We start from the raw sequence: 19,589 nt of genomic DNA on the forward strand, positions 1-19,589 counted from the left end.
GTATGTCATGGTTGTTATATTTAATAATCATGAAGCTATGCATCCTTTATGTAGACCCTTTTCACATGACGTCACGCAACTTCCTTTCTGTCTTTAATTGTCTTTTTTGCAGTTATATATTTTTTTCCAATAGGTCTTAGATATTTGAATGTGGTGACAGGAAGACTTTTAATTTCATAGTTTACGTACTGCTTAACACAGCGTCTGTATGTACACGAAAAATATTAAACATAAGCTACTATTTAAACGTTGATAAAATGGGTTCTATAGTTTTTCACTTTATTTTGATACAATTTAATTCAGAAATACTAAATATTAAGTTTGCATAAAAGCTTTTACTGTTCAAAACCGATATGCAAATAAATATAAAACGCACATCAGCTGTTTTTTTTAAAGATCACATTGCACATAGCCTTTAACGAAAATAAAATTAATCAATAATATATATTTTTTTTAAAAAAGGGGTATACATGTAAAGAGTACATGTATACATGTATACATGTAATTGTAGTAAAGCTGTCTAGGACCCGTGGCCTCCAGAGGGCCTCCTAGAGTAGCCTACATGAAATTGTATTTAATGTTTGTTGAATTATTTAACTCTTGATATATTATGTCAATGGGAAATGGTAATTATAAGAAAGTGCAATATTAAATAATTAAATAATCTGTACATATCATTGTATTATTTCCATGTCGTTTCGCTGGTCATTTATGGCAAGCCATTTCAGTTGCAAATATTCCAAGTATTATTTTTCATAAAATGAAACTGCTAAAGATTTTAAAGATTTTTTTTGTTTTACATATTCCACGTCACGAATCCGCCCACGCTCCCAGCGTGGCCCGTCCCATCTCCTGTCCCCTCCGTCCAGAAGCCTTGCTGAACAAATCCATAAAAAAAATGGAGAGTGCAACTGTACCACTACTCAAAGGGGGTACGTGGGCGTGGCTTAGCGATCAAAAAATTGATTCGGATTGGTCGATTATATAAAGGCCTTAAAATTTATTAATTCTCAAGTTTTACATTTTTGCTCTGTTTTCCAACTCAATGTCTACAATTTTCCAGTATAGGTATTTATATCTAATTGTGGCGCACGCTGCTGCTAAAGGATCGCGCGGCTAACCTTATCACATGGTAACCGTTACTTTTCTCAGCGCTGGTCAAGGTAGACCAATCATTTATGCTTGTGATGAGCGGGAAATGCATCACTTTTAATATTATTTATTAATTACTTAGGCTACTTTCCATTTACGTGTCAGGTATTAAATATTTGTCGTTAATAGATTAAAACGATTATATTCACTAGCATGCAAATGTTTTTAATAAGAAAAAACATTCTGAGATATGAACGCTAAGGATTCTGTGTTGAGCCGACCGTCGCCCTCTGGAGGACAGAAGTTTTTTGTCGCATAATGAACGGTTAGTAGAGCGCTTCGATCCAATTCTGGAGAGATTCTGGGAATAAGAATCCGGTTCGGTTCCCCCGGTTTAGATACCCGTCTGAAAGGCCATGTGCTGCCGTTAAATCAAACGCTCGTTTAATGGATATAACCGGCTGATTTCGAAGACATAAGGATACCAAGACATCAAGGTAACTGTCTGGGAACATGTTTGTTTTTTTTACGTCAAAAATTCTCCCTGTTTATCTGTGTCGACTCGTGACGTTTGTGTTTTTGTTTTCTGAATATATCGAGTTATGATAGAAAACCAGTTGACATAACCGAGATTATTTCGCCCCGAAATCCATAACGTACAGCTATTTATAAGATTAGTGTAGCTTTCGTGGTAAAACTGGACAAGGCCATTCCGTTCGAGGCATTTGAATTTAGCTGTTTTCTAACTGACCTAATCGAATTAAGTGAATTTAATTAATTTAATTTGTTTAAACGTGATTGTTTGCTATTCCCTGCACGCCCTCTTTACTTTCTATCCACATATTTAGTGATTTTAAGAAAGCTAGTTTTTTATTTTGATGGCTATTTCATAGTTGTGTAGTGTGTGTGTGTGTGTGTGTGTGTGTGTGTGTGTGTGTGTGTGTGTGTTTCTCATTTCTCATTGCTGTGCTGTTTTGGTAACTAATTAGTTTTTTTTTGTGTGTTTATCAGTTTATATTTGAACACAGTTACTGTCCAAGTTACCCCATGCACGTGTTACTATAAATGCATAATTTATGTTTTCAAGCATTTCCATCAAATTATCATTCCAGCACTTCTAAAAAAAAAAAAAGAGAAATGTAGTGTATCAATGCAATGATGTGTCAGATCAGATGGCAATACCTTGCTCTCATGTGTACCGTGGTATTAAATAATCGCTGTACTCCTGTACCATGGTATTTATTAAATGGTGCTCCTATATCATGGTGCATAGTCCTATTGTACTTGTTTATTAGTTCATGTAAAGACACTCACTTTTGCCTTTAGTCCCATGAGATGATTTGATGGCATTATCGTGGATGTTACAATAGAAGCTTATTTTGTGAGTCAACAATTACAGGACAATTTCCTCTAATGATACACCTTTACCACTGCTTGTGTTGAACGTATGAATCGGTGAGTAAGTTATTACCCAACCGTTTTGTACATATGAGGTCCTTTTGAACTGTTAGTAAACAGATCCCGCAGTCCGTAATTAGCAGAAGTGGAGTCTTGATCTTGCGGTCTGGAGACCTAAATATTCTGTTTACCGTAGAAGATCGAGACGTTAGGCAGAATGCTATCGACGGACAGCCTCAGTCGCCATTCACTTGAATTTCCTGAAAGTGAAATATGAATGGTGACTGAATCTGTCATGATGCCAAAAAACCTGCATTTTTGGAGCGACATAAAAATGAGTCATTAAATGATAACATTTAATGTTCTTGCGATAATGTGACGTTGGAGATCCCAGTGTCCGAGGTGTTTTGAGTCTCTGTGTCACAATTAAATTACAATTAACTTTTAATCATCTTTGGTGGTATTTTAGTATTATTTTTATACTATTATAGTATCTATAAGTATTTTGAATTAACCATTTTTTATATTTTTAGTTTATGATTAGTTAACAACATTAGTAAAAGTACTAAAACGACTATATTTTCATTCACTAACATTAACAATAATTAATAAATGCATTGATCATTGTTTGTTTGAGTTGGTTAATACATTAAGAAATGTTAACAAATGTCAAATTATTGTAAAGTGTTCTCAATAATTTTAATACTTAATTTTTTAGTTTTTAAACCTTTCAAAAGGTATTAATTTTTATATATATATATATATATATATATATATATATATATATATATATATATATATATATATATATATATATATATATAATTTATTTATTATTATTTATTTATCTTAAATTTATTTCAAGTAATAAAGATGTTTTTAATAGTTTAAATTAACCGTAACCACACTTTCAGTCTTATTTACAGTTTGGTCTATTTAAAGTAAAATGTGTAAAACCTTTTGAATCGTGAAAGTCTTCCTGTTTTTTCAGGTTTAAGGGTCTTCAGAATCAGAGAGTCTCGTTCAGATGTGTAGGTCTGTGTGATATGGGAGGAAGGAAGCCATTAGTGGCGCTCTGTTCTGGACAGATTGTCCTTGTTCTCGGCGTGTGTAAATGTGCAGGGTGGGAAAGAAGGGCATTTGTTCATAGCGCTTATAAAAAATGCACATAGTAGATGATGCTAAATAAGAGTTCTGCCAGAGCCTTCATGTATTCCAGAGAAAAAAAGCCTGCAAAATATTCTCCTTTTAGTTTTCCCATCAGCGTCAGGCAGGTTATTTTAAATTTGTGGCTTTTATTTGGTAGTGCAACCAGTATTTATAGTTTAATTCTGATTTGTTTTTAGTTTTATTTGTTGAAGGCTGTTTAGTGCCAATGTTTACTATTAGTTAAACCAGTTATAACTTGTTGAATGAGCTTTTTTTTAAAAATCAGTTTTCATTTTAATTTAAAAATAATTTGTTGTGCTACTTTTGTGCTTTTGTTGTTTTTAGTAGTTTTTATTTTTACATTTTATTTATTTATTTTTATAAATTTAATTTATTTTTATATTTTTTTAAGTTTCATTTCCTGTTCCAGGAAATAAAAATTAGTTGCCTGTTCCAATAAATATTATCACTAAGTTGTTGTTGTTTTTTTTGCATTCTTGCTAACATTTTTTTGTAATGGTAGCTCGAACGTAGTTAATCTAAAAGTTGTAAAAATGTGTTTCGCCGTGCTGCAACTGTGCAAACGTTTGATACAATGTTCCGGCTGTACACCGAAGCTTCACACTTCACAGAAGACCCACCACTGCTGCCAGTGCAAACACTAAATTCCAGCCCTTTGCCGAGGTTTGTGCGCTGTTATATTTGGATGATTCGACGATATGAGGAATCTGTGAGAAATGCGGTAACCTTTCGAGCTGTAAACATGTCGTGTGTTATGTTTCAGATTCCTTCCAATCATGACTTGCTGGTGATGCAAGGAAATGAGCTGGCAGGGGGCCTGGGGTTTTGTAGTTGAATCGTTTTCCAAGTCATTGTTTCGGAAAAAAAAAAAAAAAGTCTATATCTGTTTTCCTGTCCTTTGCCCTCTGGCAGTTGCAGCCGGTGGAATATTAAAGAGATCTGTCCGCAAGAGCATTGTGAGCTTTCTAACAAACACACACACACACACACACACACACACACACACACACACACACACACACACACGATGGCCTGTTTTACCGTTAGGCCATGGTTCCCAGATCTGATAGAAAGTCAATATTGCGAATCCTGTTCACAAAGGATGTTTGTTGGTTTTTTTTTTACATGGAATCCACCTTTTGTCTCTTTGAAATCGACTAGTTGATGGGTTGTCTTGATGTCTGTTTCAAATTTTTACAGTGCAAACTATTCATTTTGAGTGCCATAATAAAAATGGTCAACCATACTATATGATTTTTAATCTGTTTTTCCTCTAAAACAAGATTTGTTTTCTGAAGAAAGGATGATTGTTCTGTGTGGCTGCTTTCATAGAGTCCTGTGATATTCTGGTGTATGCACCGGGTCCGTTGTTTAGCATGGTTCTGGATTGCTAACATGCTGAAGGTAAATAATTCCTTGGGTTTAGGTTTGCTTACGTTTTAGCACTGGCAAAAACCTTTTTTTTTTCTTTTTGAATAGACATTTATTTTTTTATTTTTTGGCTTCCGAACAGTTTATTTTTCCAGCTTGCAGTGTTTTTTTATTTTTTTTTTTATTTCAGCCTTCAGTTTACTGGAAAAGCGAAATGGCTTCAGTTTCACTATGAGGGTTGGTGTTTGGGGATTCGTTTACGGGAGGGACCGTGCTTGGCGGCTTGTTTAAACTTGCTTTTGGCATCGCTACCCAAGAGCAGAAGATCCGTGGTATGAGCTACAGCTTCACCCTGCGCCTGTTTGTGATGCATTTTGCTAGAAGAAAATGACCTCGGCTGGTGCGGACTGCTGAATCTCTTCAGTTGGTAGTCAGCAGGTCTCGCTAAAACCTGTGTTAGTATTAAACTGTGGCGTGCAACCCATCCACAACATTACGTATATTTCCTCAAATATGTGCTGTATTGAAACCAGTAAGTTACTATTTACGAACCACCTCGATATTTGCTAAAAGCCGCTCTCAGAAGATTGCACAAAGCCCCGCCATCCGCTATTATGTCTAGCGTTCTTGTAAGAGCAAAACAAACCCTCTTATTTGGTTTCTGTTATCATTCGTGTTCTTTCACGGCCTTGATTCAGAAGCCGGTCCTGCAGCTTTGTGCTAATTTAATCTTTCGTAGGAATGCGAATTGACTCTGGAATGTCTCGCGCTGATTAGATGCTCATGATGTGAACCAACATTGTGCCGGATTTTCTACATATTTTCAGATTTTAGACTTAACTTATCAGATGATTTACGAATGTGATGCTAACACCTGAAAGCATGAATGATTTGCACTCCTTAATTCTAATAAATTTGTATTTATTTGTATAGCGCTTTTCACAATGCATGTAAAAAGTAGCTAAAATAATTCACTAATATCTCCACATTATTTTCTACTCTTTGTTTTGCTGTGTGTGACTCCACCCACTGACTCTTTATAACAAGATGGCGCTATATATTTATCGATATATTAATTCGCATCTCCTCAGTAAAGCTGGCTCTTTGATTAGCGATAAACCTCCATCACCTGTATAACTAAATGTTATCTGACTAATCCCACGTTTTTCAAATAGTATTTTTAAAGGGATACTTGCGTGTTGAAAACGGCAAAGGGCCTAAGACGGCCACTACTTTACTGGCATTCAGGTAATTCTGTTTACATAAATGAAATCGTTGACTCTTAGATGGGTAAGATCTAAATCACGTTAATGTTTGTCCCAAAATACCAGTATAATTTTACAGTCAATCTAAGAGAGTATGTCGTAATATAAATCTCAGTTACTGCAGGCGTTTTGTGTTCTGGTTTATGGTTTAAAAAGGAGGTGAGGACAGGAAATTCAGGTTTTTCAGGGAGTAATGGGATAAGAGTTGTAGCGGTAAGTAAGGTTCAAAATAAGCAATTTGTGGGAAGCTCTGATATTTGTGTGATGATAACTCATACATCAACAAACAAAAAGACATCCTTTCACTCTCATGAGTTTACAAGTCCTTGCATGTCAGGTTAACCAAATTTCTGAAACTTCCTTGGCTCAAATGTTTGATTTTTGTCAGTATTTTTCCTAAACAAATATGTAAATTAAACAAACAAATGAATAAAAAGAAAATAAATATAGTCAATTCCAAGTATTAAATGTCATGGGTCAGTATAGTAAAGATAAGAATGACAGCATCATTGATTTGCATCAAAATTGGTAGGTCTTTTAATAAAATTTGTTGATTTAATCTATGTTGCATTAGCTTTAGTGTGTGTGTGTGTGTGTGTGTGTGTGTGTGTGTGTGTGTGTGTGTGAAATAATATGGCAAACACATAAATTTACGATATCAAGCAGCAAAGCAAACCGTTTCGTACAGCTAAAAATAAGCCGGAAGCCAGAACAATTACATTTGCAAATGTTTCATTTCTAGAGATTTTGAAATCTTGGGTATTAGCTGTATGCAAAGTGTTTCTTAGAATCTGCTGACTGAATTCATACTATGAATGTAATATAGAGAATTTGTATGGCAAAATATGTTAATGTTTTTTGACTTCATGTAGTGATTTCCTCTGGTTTTGGAGTGAGATTTGACTCCAGCATGTTTTTTTAAACGTTTGTGTCATTCAAAATGAGAAAAACTAGTTAAATCTTTTTATGCAAATGCAGCATCACAATTGCTTCCCGATTATATTTAACTCTCCTGAATATGTAATTAAATAAATCTGACTAACATCTTTTAATCTGGTGTTTTTGTTGTTGTAGGTGTGAGCTCTGTTCTCCAGATCTGGAGTATTCTGCTTTTTCTGTAAGCGTTTCCGGTTCGGTCAGTATGCAGGGCTGGGTGACTCTGGCTCTGTTGCTGAGTCTCGGGGTCAGACGTTCCCTCGGACAGAATGGTGAGGTCATCAAGTTTAATCAAGACTTTTTTTTTTTTTTTTTTTTTTTTTTTTTTTTGAAATCTGCTTAGTCACTTCAGGTTTAACTTGTTTCATAATTTCACATAATCCCATTTCTTAATTCAAATCTTGTTATAGGTGTGGTTTTAGCACCCACAAAATAAATGCAATGTTAATGTTATATATATATATATATATATATATATATATATATATATATATATATATTATATATATATATATATATATATTTATATATTTTTTTTTTTTTTTTTTCATTTATTATAATAATGTTTTTCAAATAAGTGCAGTTTAAAATAACAGTTTTGAATACATAGTAAAACTTTATTATTTGCTGTGAAACCTTTTGCATCATCTGGTCAACAACAATGGTAGTGGATAGAATAATCACACATTATGGTTTTATTCATTATAAGTATTTGCCAGGATTTAACAAATGAAACTAATGCTTTAGTCTCCTTTTCCTCTCTTTGTAATGTTACAGGTGTGGGTGAACTTCCTGTGCCTCACGGTTTAACCCTAAATCCAGATTTCCAAGCGCAGACTCTATCTTTGACGTGGCAGAGTGACGCATCGCTCTTTGACCTTGAGATTTACCACACCGAGCTCATGAATGTGATGCTGAATGTAAGTGCTCTTAAATCCTTGCATTTGTCATTTCAGCTATTAATCTGTTGTCGCAGTTAGCTGTTGTTGAAGCGTGTTGGGAATCTCTTCAGGAACATTACATTGCAAAACGGTTCTACCTTCATTTCAATAACAAGAGATTAACTGCAATTGCTCTGGAACCAGTTTCTCCACTCAGTGTTTTCATGTCTCATACGAGACACCAACTGTGATGGAAAAAGCCTAGAGGTGCATGTTATAATAGCAGGAGCATGTTTGTTTTTCCATATTGCAAAATCTTTTTCTATTGGTATGATTTATTATTGCATCTCAACCATTGTCGGGGTTAAATGCAACTCTGTCGACGGCATGTTGATTACCACAAAAAATAACGTCTGCTGGCTTTTTATTGTAATTGCATTACTGTTCGCTTTCAACTGAAGGACGAGTTGAAATGACTTCCTGTGGTAATCGACAACATGCCACATGGGTCTAAGATATATTTGATGCAGAAAATTCATGTCGTCATGAAATCGATACATAAAATCAGTTCATAAGTTCATGTTATTTCAAATCCTTAATTAAAAATAAATGACTCGCTCTGCTTTTGAACCGACTTTTAATCTAGGCTGACATGAAGCCCAAATCAAGTTTAGTCTTAGTTGTAGGCCATGTAGCCTTTTTAAAATGTATTTTCTGTAGTTAACACATACAGTTACACACACAAGCTACAAAAGATGCCCTTTTTTTAGTTTCTTATGTAGGTGTCTTAGTTTAAAAGTTCTAAGCTATGAACCAAAGCAACCAGCAATCAGGTGAATCACATTTAATTTGAGAGAGAATTTATTTATTTTAATTAAATTAAAATTAATCTGTTTTTTAAAATCTTATTTTAATTTCTTTATTCATCTTATTTTTATTTTATATTGGACCAAAAAAACAATTACAAACATCTATCGTCCTACACTTGTTACTAAATATTGATATTGAAGTAAATTGGGTTGCGAATGCTGACTTTAAGATGTGAAGGATCAGTCCAACTATTGGGTTTTCAACACCTAAGCTTTGGTTTTCCAGGATGATATAACACCAAGCACAATATAAGTCACTTTGCATAAAATCATCCGCCAAATGCATGAATAAAATTAATACAGTATATATATTTTTTAATTTTGTAGGAGTCTGTGGCAGTTAAAGCAGATCCTGTAACAGGACTGCATAGTTGGACCTGGCACTCACCCTTCCCCTTGGAGTGCACTTCTCATTCTGCGCAAATCAGAGCACGAAGCCAGCAGTCGGTCAGCCAGTGGAGCCCTCTTCAGACCATTCAAGGTATTAAAAACACTTCGGAAACGGTGCTTGTCTTGAAAGCTTTCTCAAAACCAGCCCACCAACAAACATAACACCTCGTAGTCCTTGTTTTGTGAGCTTATTTTATCTTCCAAATCAAGTCTTTATCAATATATTTTGGCAAGTTATGTAAAAAAAAAAAAATTGTTAAATAATAAATATGATATTTAAAACCCTTTACTTCAGACAAACCGGGGCGTCGCTGAAGTAGTTGTGCAGTGTGACAAAAATAGTAGCTGGCCTTTGAAAGCAGACACAGCCGTTGATTATAATGCCAGTGATCCAATTTCGTACCGTGTAGTTTTCTTTTTACGTTTGGAGTTATTGTTTTGAAAAATGTACTTGGGAAGGACGTAATCTGTTTCATTGGATGCACTAGAAAATATTTCCTCTATAAAAGAAAAATAAGTCGTTATTTAAACCATATGCCGAACTTATGAAATCTCAACTTTTTGTCTCTAGGCTCGGATATTCCCGAGAAGTCTGAGTCTTACATGTTTCCCCAAGATAAAGTGGTTGCTGTCGGCAGTAATATGACCTTCTGCTGCATTGTTGAAGAGAAAAAAGATTTTAAACAAATGAATTACGGGCCTCTGGAAATGAGCGCCACACGACTGAGCAGAAGAACGTATGCCATCACGGTAACAGACCAGCCAGCTTCAGGCAACACGGGCACCAACGTGATCTGCTTTTCTCAAAGGTCCATCCTCACAGGAGCCGTGGTGTTTGTAGGCTGTAAGTTCAATTATAAATAATACATTGTATCTTGTATTTCTATCATATACCGTACATATATTTATCATTTATATCATATATCTTTATATCATAATAAGTTTACATGCATTACCGTTTAAAAATGTTCATTTATTTGATCAACATTTTTTTTTATTCCTAAATAATTTAATTTACTCCTGTTACGCAAAACTGAATTTTTAGCATCATTACTCAAGTCTTTTTCAAGTTTTACGATCCTGCAGAAATTACAGATGCCGATTTGGTGCAAAAACATTTGAATAAATAAATTCTATTTTATCAGCGTTTAAAACATTTGCTGCTTAAAATTGACAAAAATGTACTAAAAATGTTATTTTTCAGGATTATTTGATTTTAAATAAGTTTCAAGAATATTTAAACAGCGTTTAGAAACATTACAGATGTCTCTTGACTGTCACTTTTGGTTTAAAAATAAAATCAAATTAACAAACACATAAACTTTGGGTCCTGTTTACCGTTCATGAAAACGGCTATATAAGTGAAAGTGGCTATAGTTTTTAGTTTTTTTTTTTTTTTATATTCTGATATATAAGCCCTATAAAAGTTCAATCCAGCACTGTAAATGCGCATACGACTTCAGAAAGCAGGAAAATTTGAGTGTTCATTTTTAGCATAATGACTGGCACTAGATGATTGCTGTGCAGTGTTAAAAGGAACTTGCATGTGGCTTTGTTGTATGTAATTGCTGTAGATCCGCCGGGCGATGAGGGCTTGGTCTGCGAGACGCGGGACCTGGCATCCGCAGAATGTTCTTGGAAGAAAGGACGAGACACTCTCTTAAGAAAGAAGCACAGCCACACTAAATACACCCTTAATGGAAGGCAAGAAACACACTACACAAGAACCACTGACCGCACACTCCATCCCATTTGGCTCTGGGTATCGTAATGTCCTCGGTACATAAAAAGATCCCCAACAGCAACCACATTAAATGAGATGGAAAAGGATACTTGTGTAACACAATGTGTATTTTTACTGCTGATCCAAACGTCTAATTCCATTAATGTTCTAATTAAAATATTTTATATTGTGTTTGTGTTTGTGTGTATTTTTATTATTTTTTTTTTTAATAAAAACAAGTTTATGGAGAAGTTAATATTAGATATTTAATGATTATGTTATAATAATTAATCCTAATAAATATACACACACAGTTCTGGCTAAACCAGAATCTTAGAATAATTGTGTGTGCGTGTGTATTACAGTAAAACTGTAACGGTGTCAGATAACAATTATCTATTTGAGTATATTTTGAAACTTAATTTATCCCTGTGACACAAAGCTGAATTTTTAGTTTTACTCCACATTATACTACTGTGCTTGATTTGCTGCATATTGAAAACAACTGCTTAACCTGTAATGCATATGTTTAACTGGATTCCTGGATTTGAAGTCATGTTTTAATATAATTATCACACCACAATTATCTTGGTAATATGATTAAATGATGAAAATGACTTTATATTTTTATCCACAGGAACTGTTCGGAGGCTAACGAAAGGAAGACATGGTGGTGTAGCTCGAATGCCTGGGAGGAGAACTGGACTCTGGTGGCTCGAAATCCTCTTGGTACAGTCCAGCTCACAGACTCAGCCCAAATCACCGACCGGGGTACCGCATTTTCAATGAGCGCATCTACGTTATAAATAGAGTCCGAGTGAGTGTCTTAATATTCTCACGATTGTGAGCTCTCGTGATGGTTTTGCGTCTCTTCCAGTACATCTGTTGGCTCCAGTGAATGTGGAGGCGGTTGATGTCGAGGCGAGGAGCGCCACACTGCTGTGGAACTGGTCTGTGGCAGCGTATAAAAAGCTGGAGATGGTATGCCAGCTGCAGCTCTTCGCCCCTGAACTTTCCAGCACTGTAAGTATGCTGCTCGGCTTTCAGCTCTCAGAGCCCTGTTTGTTTTTGGTGTGGTCTTGGAGTTAAAGGGATAGTTCACCCAAAAATTCTTCCAACTTCTAACATCATTTACTAAACTCAAAAAACAGCAGAAATGGTTTATAAGCAACCAAGATCTTGAGGATTGTAATTGATCTTGACAAATCAAAAAAATCAGCTTAGCTGAAAATGTTTACCTCTAGCTGTGCACATGTATTTTGATAATGGGGAAAAAAATATTTTCCTTAAACCTGGAGCACAAATCTAAAATAATTAAAACAGAAAATTTAGTGATAGATAGATAGATAGATAGATAGATAGATAGATAGATAGATAGATAGATAGATAGATAGATAGGGAAAAAAAAAAGACAAATAACATATAAAGTATTTTTAGTATGGCCCTAAAGTAATTTGTATTACTTTTTATAAATTGTCACTAAATTTAAAGTTTTATGATTTCAGTTTATTAGCTTTTGATTGCTTTAAAATCAATGGGGTCCATAAAAAAAAATTGGAAAACAGAATCCAGAAAATTTTTTTATTTTTTTTTATTTGGCTCAGTGCTCATACTTGCTTTAAACATATTTTTAAAAATGCGTTCATTACTCTTGCTTGTTTACAATTAATTGAAATGCTACTTTTGTCAAGCCATTGCTTTAAAATAGATAGATGCTGATTTGTAAGGCGATCAACTGACAATCTCTCTCTCTCTCTCTCTCTCTCTCTCTGTCTCTGTCTGTAGCTGTAAACTACAGTGGTCCAGGTTTATCCTCCGTGGTGCTGGAGGGTTTGTGGCCAGATGTGAACTACATTGTGACTCTACGCTGCTGCTCTAAGCACAGTTTTTGGAAGTGGGGAGACGAGAGCGCCCCCTACCAGATCCACACTAAAATGGACCGTGAGTGGTTAAAATAACTGGCAGAAAATTAAACAATAAATCTAAATTAGTCACTCTGTTTTCTCCTTTACTTCACCACATCTGACAGCCGAGATATTTATATTTTAATTATAAACGGCGGCCAAGTGGTCAGTGCAAAAACGTCTCTGATAACATGAATTGTGATCTCAATATGGGAACACCTCTGATGTGATCGATCGGTCACAGTTGAGGCGTTGTGCGACACTGAACGAATGTTAGAAAGAAAACTCCAATACACTAAGCTCATGATATTCATAGCTTGCTTTACTACATCATTTCCTCTTTATTTTTAGGTTTTATTATACGTTAGGTTTATATAGGTCTATAACCAAGTTTATTTTCAGGTCCTGATGCCCTTGATGTCTGGATCTGGATGGACGGCAGTAACACAGGACGTGTATTTTGGAAAGTAAGAACATCTTTACTGTTGCCATCATCTTGGATTTGAAATCTGACTGATGCCATACGACTGAGTAACATGTTCTTCTTATTAATAAACATGGTGTCATGTGCCTGTTTTCATTCAGCCTCTGTCCGTGAGAGAAAGTCATGGTGCATTAGTCGGCTACAACGTTTCCCAGAGTTCACCAGAGGAAGACGGGTGGACATGGCTTTTCCTTCCTCCTGGGAACTTCAGCTATCCCATCATCCTTAACAACAGCAGTGACATCACCGTTGCCGTGGCAGCACGAAACCCAGCTGGTCTCTCTCAGCCTTCCACTGTGATCACACCAGCATACAGAGCAGGTGCAGGGAGCTGTTTCTTTTTTCAGCTGCTAGGCTATTAAATGTTGTTTTGTGCATTGTATTTAATGCTTTCGTAGATATTTAGATATTTAATTATATTGAGTAGGTTTAAAGATTTTATAAGCTTTATATAAATATATTTAGATGCTAATAAAACAACCAGTTTATTGTATTTATTATACTTTTACACACGTGTGCCTGTATATGTATAGTTCATTTTTTTAGTTGTTGTTGTTAATAATAATAATAATTATAAACAAATCACACACACCTGTTTGTAAACTGTTTAAATGTTTTTTTATATATTAGTTGTAGTTGTTGTTGTTGTTGTTGTTGTTATTATTATTATTAATATAAATTTTAATATTGTATTTATGGATTATTTAATAGTATAATTTTATTAAAGCATTTTTAATTCTGTAATAATATTATTTATTATAAAAATATAATGATAATGATGATGATAATAATATATAATTATGTAGAACCCATTTATTTAAAAAAAAAAAAAAATAGGGCTACTGTTAATGCATTTTGAAGTTTAAATAAATGTTTAGTGCCATTGGCATGCAAAAAATTTAACATGGCTGTTTTAACCCCAGAACTGTTTGACTTTTATAGTTTGCTTGAACTATATTTCACTGTTTATCAGTAGATAAATATAAAAAAAATTCATGAAGGTCCTTCTTAACTAAAATAAGTTATTAAAATATTTAGTTATTCAAGTTTTTTAGTTTTTTTTGTGGAACTTTTGCACTAATTGCTATGCATCGCACATAATTGTTTTAATCCCTTAAAGGTCGTGTATGTGATCTGCTGTCCTGTAGATTCCCAGCTGTCCGTGTCTAAGCTGCTCAGCACAAATGGATCATTTGACATCTCCTGGCAGCCGAATGCCAACTCGAGCCGCGGGTACACCGTGGAGTGGGTCCCGACCGGCTGCAGTGGACTCTGCCCTGTTGACTGGAAGAAAGTTCCAGAATCAGACAGCAGCCTGACGGTGTACTCGGGTGAGTTTTTAAATGAATAAAAAAAGGTTTTGGTGAATACAGCAACTCCTTCTTCATCGTCTTCACTCACTGTTATAGAATCAGCAGGTGCTTTTGATTTTTTTATTTTTAGAAATGGTCAGCTCCTGTGCTTTAAAATAAATGCCAAGTTGTTTAGTTATTTTGTCTCTGCTGCAATGGCACTCATTTTTTTTTACTTGATTGTCCACATACTTCAGGTTTACATTACACACACATAGTGGAAACCTACTGGAATCCGAATTTCTTCACGATGTTTAGGCCAAACGCTACATGTTTACTTCACTGTTCAGTGGTTTCTGTTGATTTCAGACTCTCTGGTGGCAGGAGTAGGGTACACCGTATCCGTGTACTCTCTTTCAACCGCGCTCCTACACGCTGCTGCAGAGATGGCACGGATACTCACAGGAAATGAGTAAGAGAACCTTTGCTGTTGGCACTTACACAGAGAGACACACACACAAAATCAATAGGGCCTTCACTGTGAATTCCACAATATTTCTCTGCCTACAGCAGGTCACTTATCAACAGCATTTGCATATATTAACAAACCATTAAACTTGTTGACGTAGCAAATAAATGGTAGCTCTTTTAAAACACAAACAGACATTGTTTACGTGAAGAATATATTCATTCATTTACTGAAAAAAGGTAATTCACCAATTTTATTTTTGTACAATTATAATTAAAATAGCGATATAAAAACAACAATAATTCAGTAATTATTGTAAAATTATTTTTATTAATGGTAATAACTATTTTTGTTCTTATTGCTATTAGTTATTATTATTATTATTATTTGTTGTTGTTAAAATAGTAAACAAAATAAGAAATTACTGATGTAATATTTTACTATCATATAGTGTAGGCTAGCATAACTTGTGGATAAACAAAAAAAAAAAGAAAAAGAGAAAAAAAATTCTTTTATATCTGCATGATGGATGATGGAGATCATTCACCCAATTGACGTCAGTATCGTTGTTGTTGTTGTTGTTGTTATTACTACTACTGTATTGTTACTATGCTAGTTACTACTACTATACTATACTAATACTACTACTACTACTGTTAAATATTTAGATATTTATAGCTTAGGAGGAGGGGGCATTTAATAGACATCTAGACATTTTGTTTTACTCATTAGTTTGTACCCTGATCTTGCTTATATTTATACAACATCTGCAATGTTCATATTATCACTTATGAGTACACTCGCATGTCATTGACCTCAAAGCTGGCAGACAAAGCCACAAAAGTCCAGTTTTGAATTGATGTTGTAAGATGACAATCCATTACTGTTAATATCCCTATTGGCTCTTGCGTAGTCTCAGTCTTGATTTTGTCGTTTGTATATGAATCTGTTCTTTTTGCTGGATCTTCTGTAGGTCCTTCACAGTCGGTTGGTGATCTTTCGGCCAATCAGACCGGCTCTGATGTGCTGCTGGCTTGGAAGGCCACTGCAGTGGAACACCAGAGAGGCTTCATACGCGGATACACCATCTATGTGGCGAATGCTGCACATCTGGATCTCATTGGTAAGCACACATAAGATGGAATGTATATAAATAAAAATATGAATAAAGCGTATTTTTTCTTTCTTGCAAAAATGTACATCTTATTCTTTGTGTATTTACATGGTTGTGTTTTTAGCCAACATCTCTGATCCTGAAGTGCAGTGGTACAAGGTGAAGGGTTTGTCTCTGAGCACGTATAAGTTTGTAGTGAAGGCCTACACCTCAGCTGGGGAAGATGCCGGGTCGACTGTGGCCATTAAGATGGAGATGGACAGTAAGACTTTATGAAATTCCTTTAAATAGTCTGCCATTGACTGTAGCCTTATTTGATTTTTGCTTTGACATTGCAGGTAACAAATTGGTTATTTCTCTTAAACTTCTGCTTTTCTGTCTTCATTCAGCTGCCGACATGTTGTTTGTTGGCATTCTTGTGCCGCTGGTAATCATGTTCTGCTGTCTCATCCTCTTCAGCATCTGCTGCTACAAGAAGAGAGAGTGGTAGGACTTTATTAATGTCCTTTAATAGCATTTCCATCAAGTTAAATAATTTTTAAAACCCACTAAATCTAATCAATGCAACCTAAATGGCTTGCAGTGTGAGCTACAACAACAGATTATTGTCTCTGCCTTACTGATCAACACAAGTCACTGTTATTTTAGTAATATTTACTTATAATTCACATTTTAATAATATTTTTTCTATTGATTATTATGTCCTTTAAGTTTTAGTCATGTTCTTGCATTTTTTTCCCCTCATGTTTAGTCGTTTTAATTTTTTTTTTTTTTTTTTTTTTTCAAATTGTCAATTTACGTAGTACTTTTTTATAATAATGAATATTGCCTTGGCAACTAACTGGAAAAAAGGTTTTCATTTTTGCTGTGTTATTTTAGTAACATTAGCTTAAAGTAGTGTTTTAGTTTTTATGTTTTGCAATTTCTGTTTTATTTTACTTTTTGGTGGTTGTTGCTTGAGGTTTTTTTTTTTTTTTTGTCTATTTAGTTTTTATCAAATTTTTTGTATTATTTCAAAAACTACTACTTTTTAAAATGTGAAATGTTGCCTTGGCAGCTAACCAAAATGTTATAATGTTTATTTATATTTTGAATAATTACTTTACTTTATTTAAAATACTTAATTTTTCAATAATTCTACATTTTAATCCTTTTTTGTAATAAAAAGTGAAACTGATGTAAATTTAAGTTTACATTTTTAAACATTTTGTTTTTCAGTTTAAAGTCAAAAGCGGTTTTAGTTACACAATGCATACAATGTAACAACACTATTATAAATCAGTTATTGATGCGTTGCCTTGATGGTTGTTCTTTATCTAATTCCAGGGTAAAGAAAGCTTTCTATCCTGAAATCCCTGGACCTAAAGTACCCGGAGACTGGTCCTCCCCACGGGTAAACTTCTTTCTTGAGTAGTGTTTGCTAAGACGGGAATCAATATTACTTGGTACTAAGAACATAAATGATTCCTCAAATTGCTTTGCTGTTGTTTGCGTTTAGGGTCCTATGGATGTCAAGCCCTCTCCTCACAGTCTGGTCCACATTGTGGAGAGTCCAGAGTGGGATTTCACTAAGGAAGGTCTGTTCCCGGTCCCAGAGGAAGAGGAGGAGTCTGAGAACGACAACGTAGAGGTGGACACCGACTCGGATGAACCGGCCCTGCTGAGATACTACAACCAGGTGGTCGGTGACGGCTCACACAGTAACCACGTGTCAGACACCTCCGGCTCCTCGACCGCTTCAGTGGGCTCCACGCAGACTGAAATCACCTACGCGGGCATCCAGAGCCCCACCTCCCCGCAGGAGGCCTGCGCAGGTTACAGGCCTCAAATGCAGTCCGTCACGGGACCGGCCGAGCCCCAGATCGAATTTGAGGCCGACTTTCAAGACGACGATTTGAATACAGGCTACAAACCCCAGTGTTCCTGGCAGCTGGATTCTCCAGAGGAAAACTTTAGCGGTTCGCTTGGCAGCCCGACGTCGGTCACATCGTCCCAGTTCCTCATCCCAGAATCCTCTGAAGAGAAACCACAGCCTTCAAACACCTGGTTCCACAATTTTCTCTCTCTGGAAATCCTGAGAACGCACTAGCTTTATTGGGGGGTTTTCACGTTGGTTTGTGCCGTTCACCCTTTTAAGAGGATGTTTTCGTTTCGTTTTAGGGTTCCTAAAAATCGCTCACATTTACGTAATCAACGTCACTACTGTTTCTCAAAGACTTGTGTTACTGACCAGACAGGTGAAGTACTACTGAAGAGCTGAAGCTGGTGATCGTATCTTCACGCGCTCGCTCGGAGCAGTATGACGGTTTGCTTAGGAACTTTTGCTTCTATTCGTAAGACGGTGTTCTTGGCTCTTTCTTGCAGTGTTATTGGAGCGATGGCAGTCCATTTTTCATTCTTGCAGCTTTATATCGTGCCCAACATTTCACTGCTAATTTTACTAACGGTTCTGTAGCAGATTCTGAAAAGCAGGCTGAGTTAATTGACTTTGCACACTTCTCTCTGCCAGTAAAACATGTTGATTTACATTTCAGAAGATCAAAACTAGTACATTTAAGGCTTGTTCTTATACTGTGCAGCTTCTATGTGTTAAAAAAAAAAAAAGTATGTAGCTTCAAGTAACAACTTTGAGACTTGATGTTTGTGTAAACGGGCACACACACGTTGAATAAGCTGACAGAACAAAAGGAAAATGGGAGAAATATGCATCTCTGATTACTCTGAAACCGTTTTCCTGATTAAGGAAACCGCTGTTATAGTGTTTTAATGATCTTACATTGTCAGCTTCAGTCTGTAAGATGCATGTAAACTACTGTTGATCATGTGATGCAGCTAGCTAGTTGTATTTTTGATTTATGCTGTCAGCATACAACTTTGTATACAGTATACATTGACCTTCACTGCGAGGGCTGCACGATGAATTATATAGCAGTATGATATAATTGTAATTATTACTACTGCTACTATTACTAAATAATATAATATTATTGAAATATATCACTGTAAAATATATTAATCATTTACAGTACAGTTGTTACAATAGTAACATTTGTGTATTTTTATTTTATTTTTTTCTCCAGTTAATTGTGCAGCCCTATTCTCGGCAACATTTTTCCCAAAAAAATTCTGCTCTTGGTCTAATAATCCAACGTAGGATATAAGACTCATTTTTAATCTTTTAATTTTTGCTTTCCAAAGGTCAGTGACATTTTATGAATTTGGCATTATCCG

At 35.2% G+C, this 19,589-nt stretch overlaps 1 protein-coding gene across 1 annotated transcript; it reads left to right on the forward strand.

Annotated features, from left to right (window-relative positions):
* The first annotated feature begins 1,433 nt into the window (after positions 1-1,433).
* LOC122345381 (leukemia inhibitory factor receptor-like) lies at positions 1,434-18,447 on the forward strand. Its single transcript, XM_043239481.1, is given in 19 exon segments — positions 1,434-1,589; positions 7,371-7,504; positions 8,010-8,152; positions 9,310-9,463; positions 9,944-10,216; positions 10,947-11,076; positions 11,733-11,866; positions 11,973-12,122; positions 12,881-13,036; positions 13,402-13,466; positions 13,585-13,804; positions 14,632-14,814; positions 15,145-15,200; positions 15,202-15,247; positions 16,218-16,367; positions 16,483-16,620; positions 16,748-16,844; positions 17,685-17,751; positions 17,857-18,447. Coding segments are annotated over 18 exon segments (2,820 nt in total). The 5' UTR covers positions 1,434-1,589; positions 7,371-7,437.
* The last annotated feature ends 1,142 nt before the right edge of the window (positions 18,448-19,589 follow it).

The sequence above is a fragment of the Puntigrus tetrazona genome, chromosome 5 (assembly GCF_018831695.1).
Source record: "Puntigrus tetrazona isolate hp1 chromosome 5, ASM1883169v1, whole genome shotgun sequence".
In the NCBI taxonomy this organism is placed as follows: Eukaryota; Metazoa; Chordata; class Actinopteri; order Cypriniformes; family Cyprinidae; genus Puntigrus; species Puntigrus tetrazona.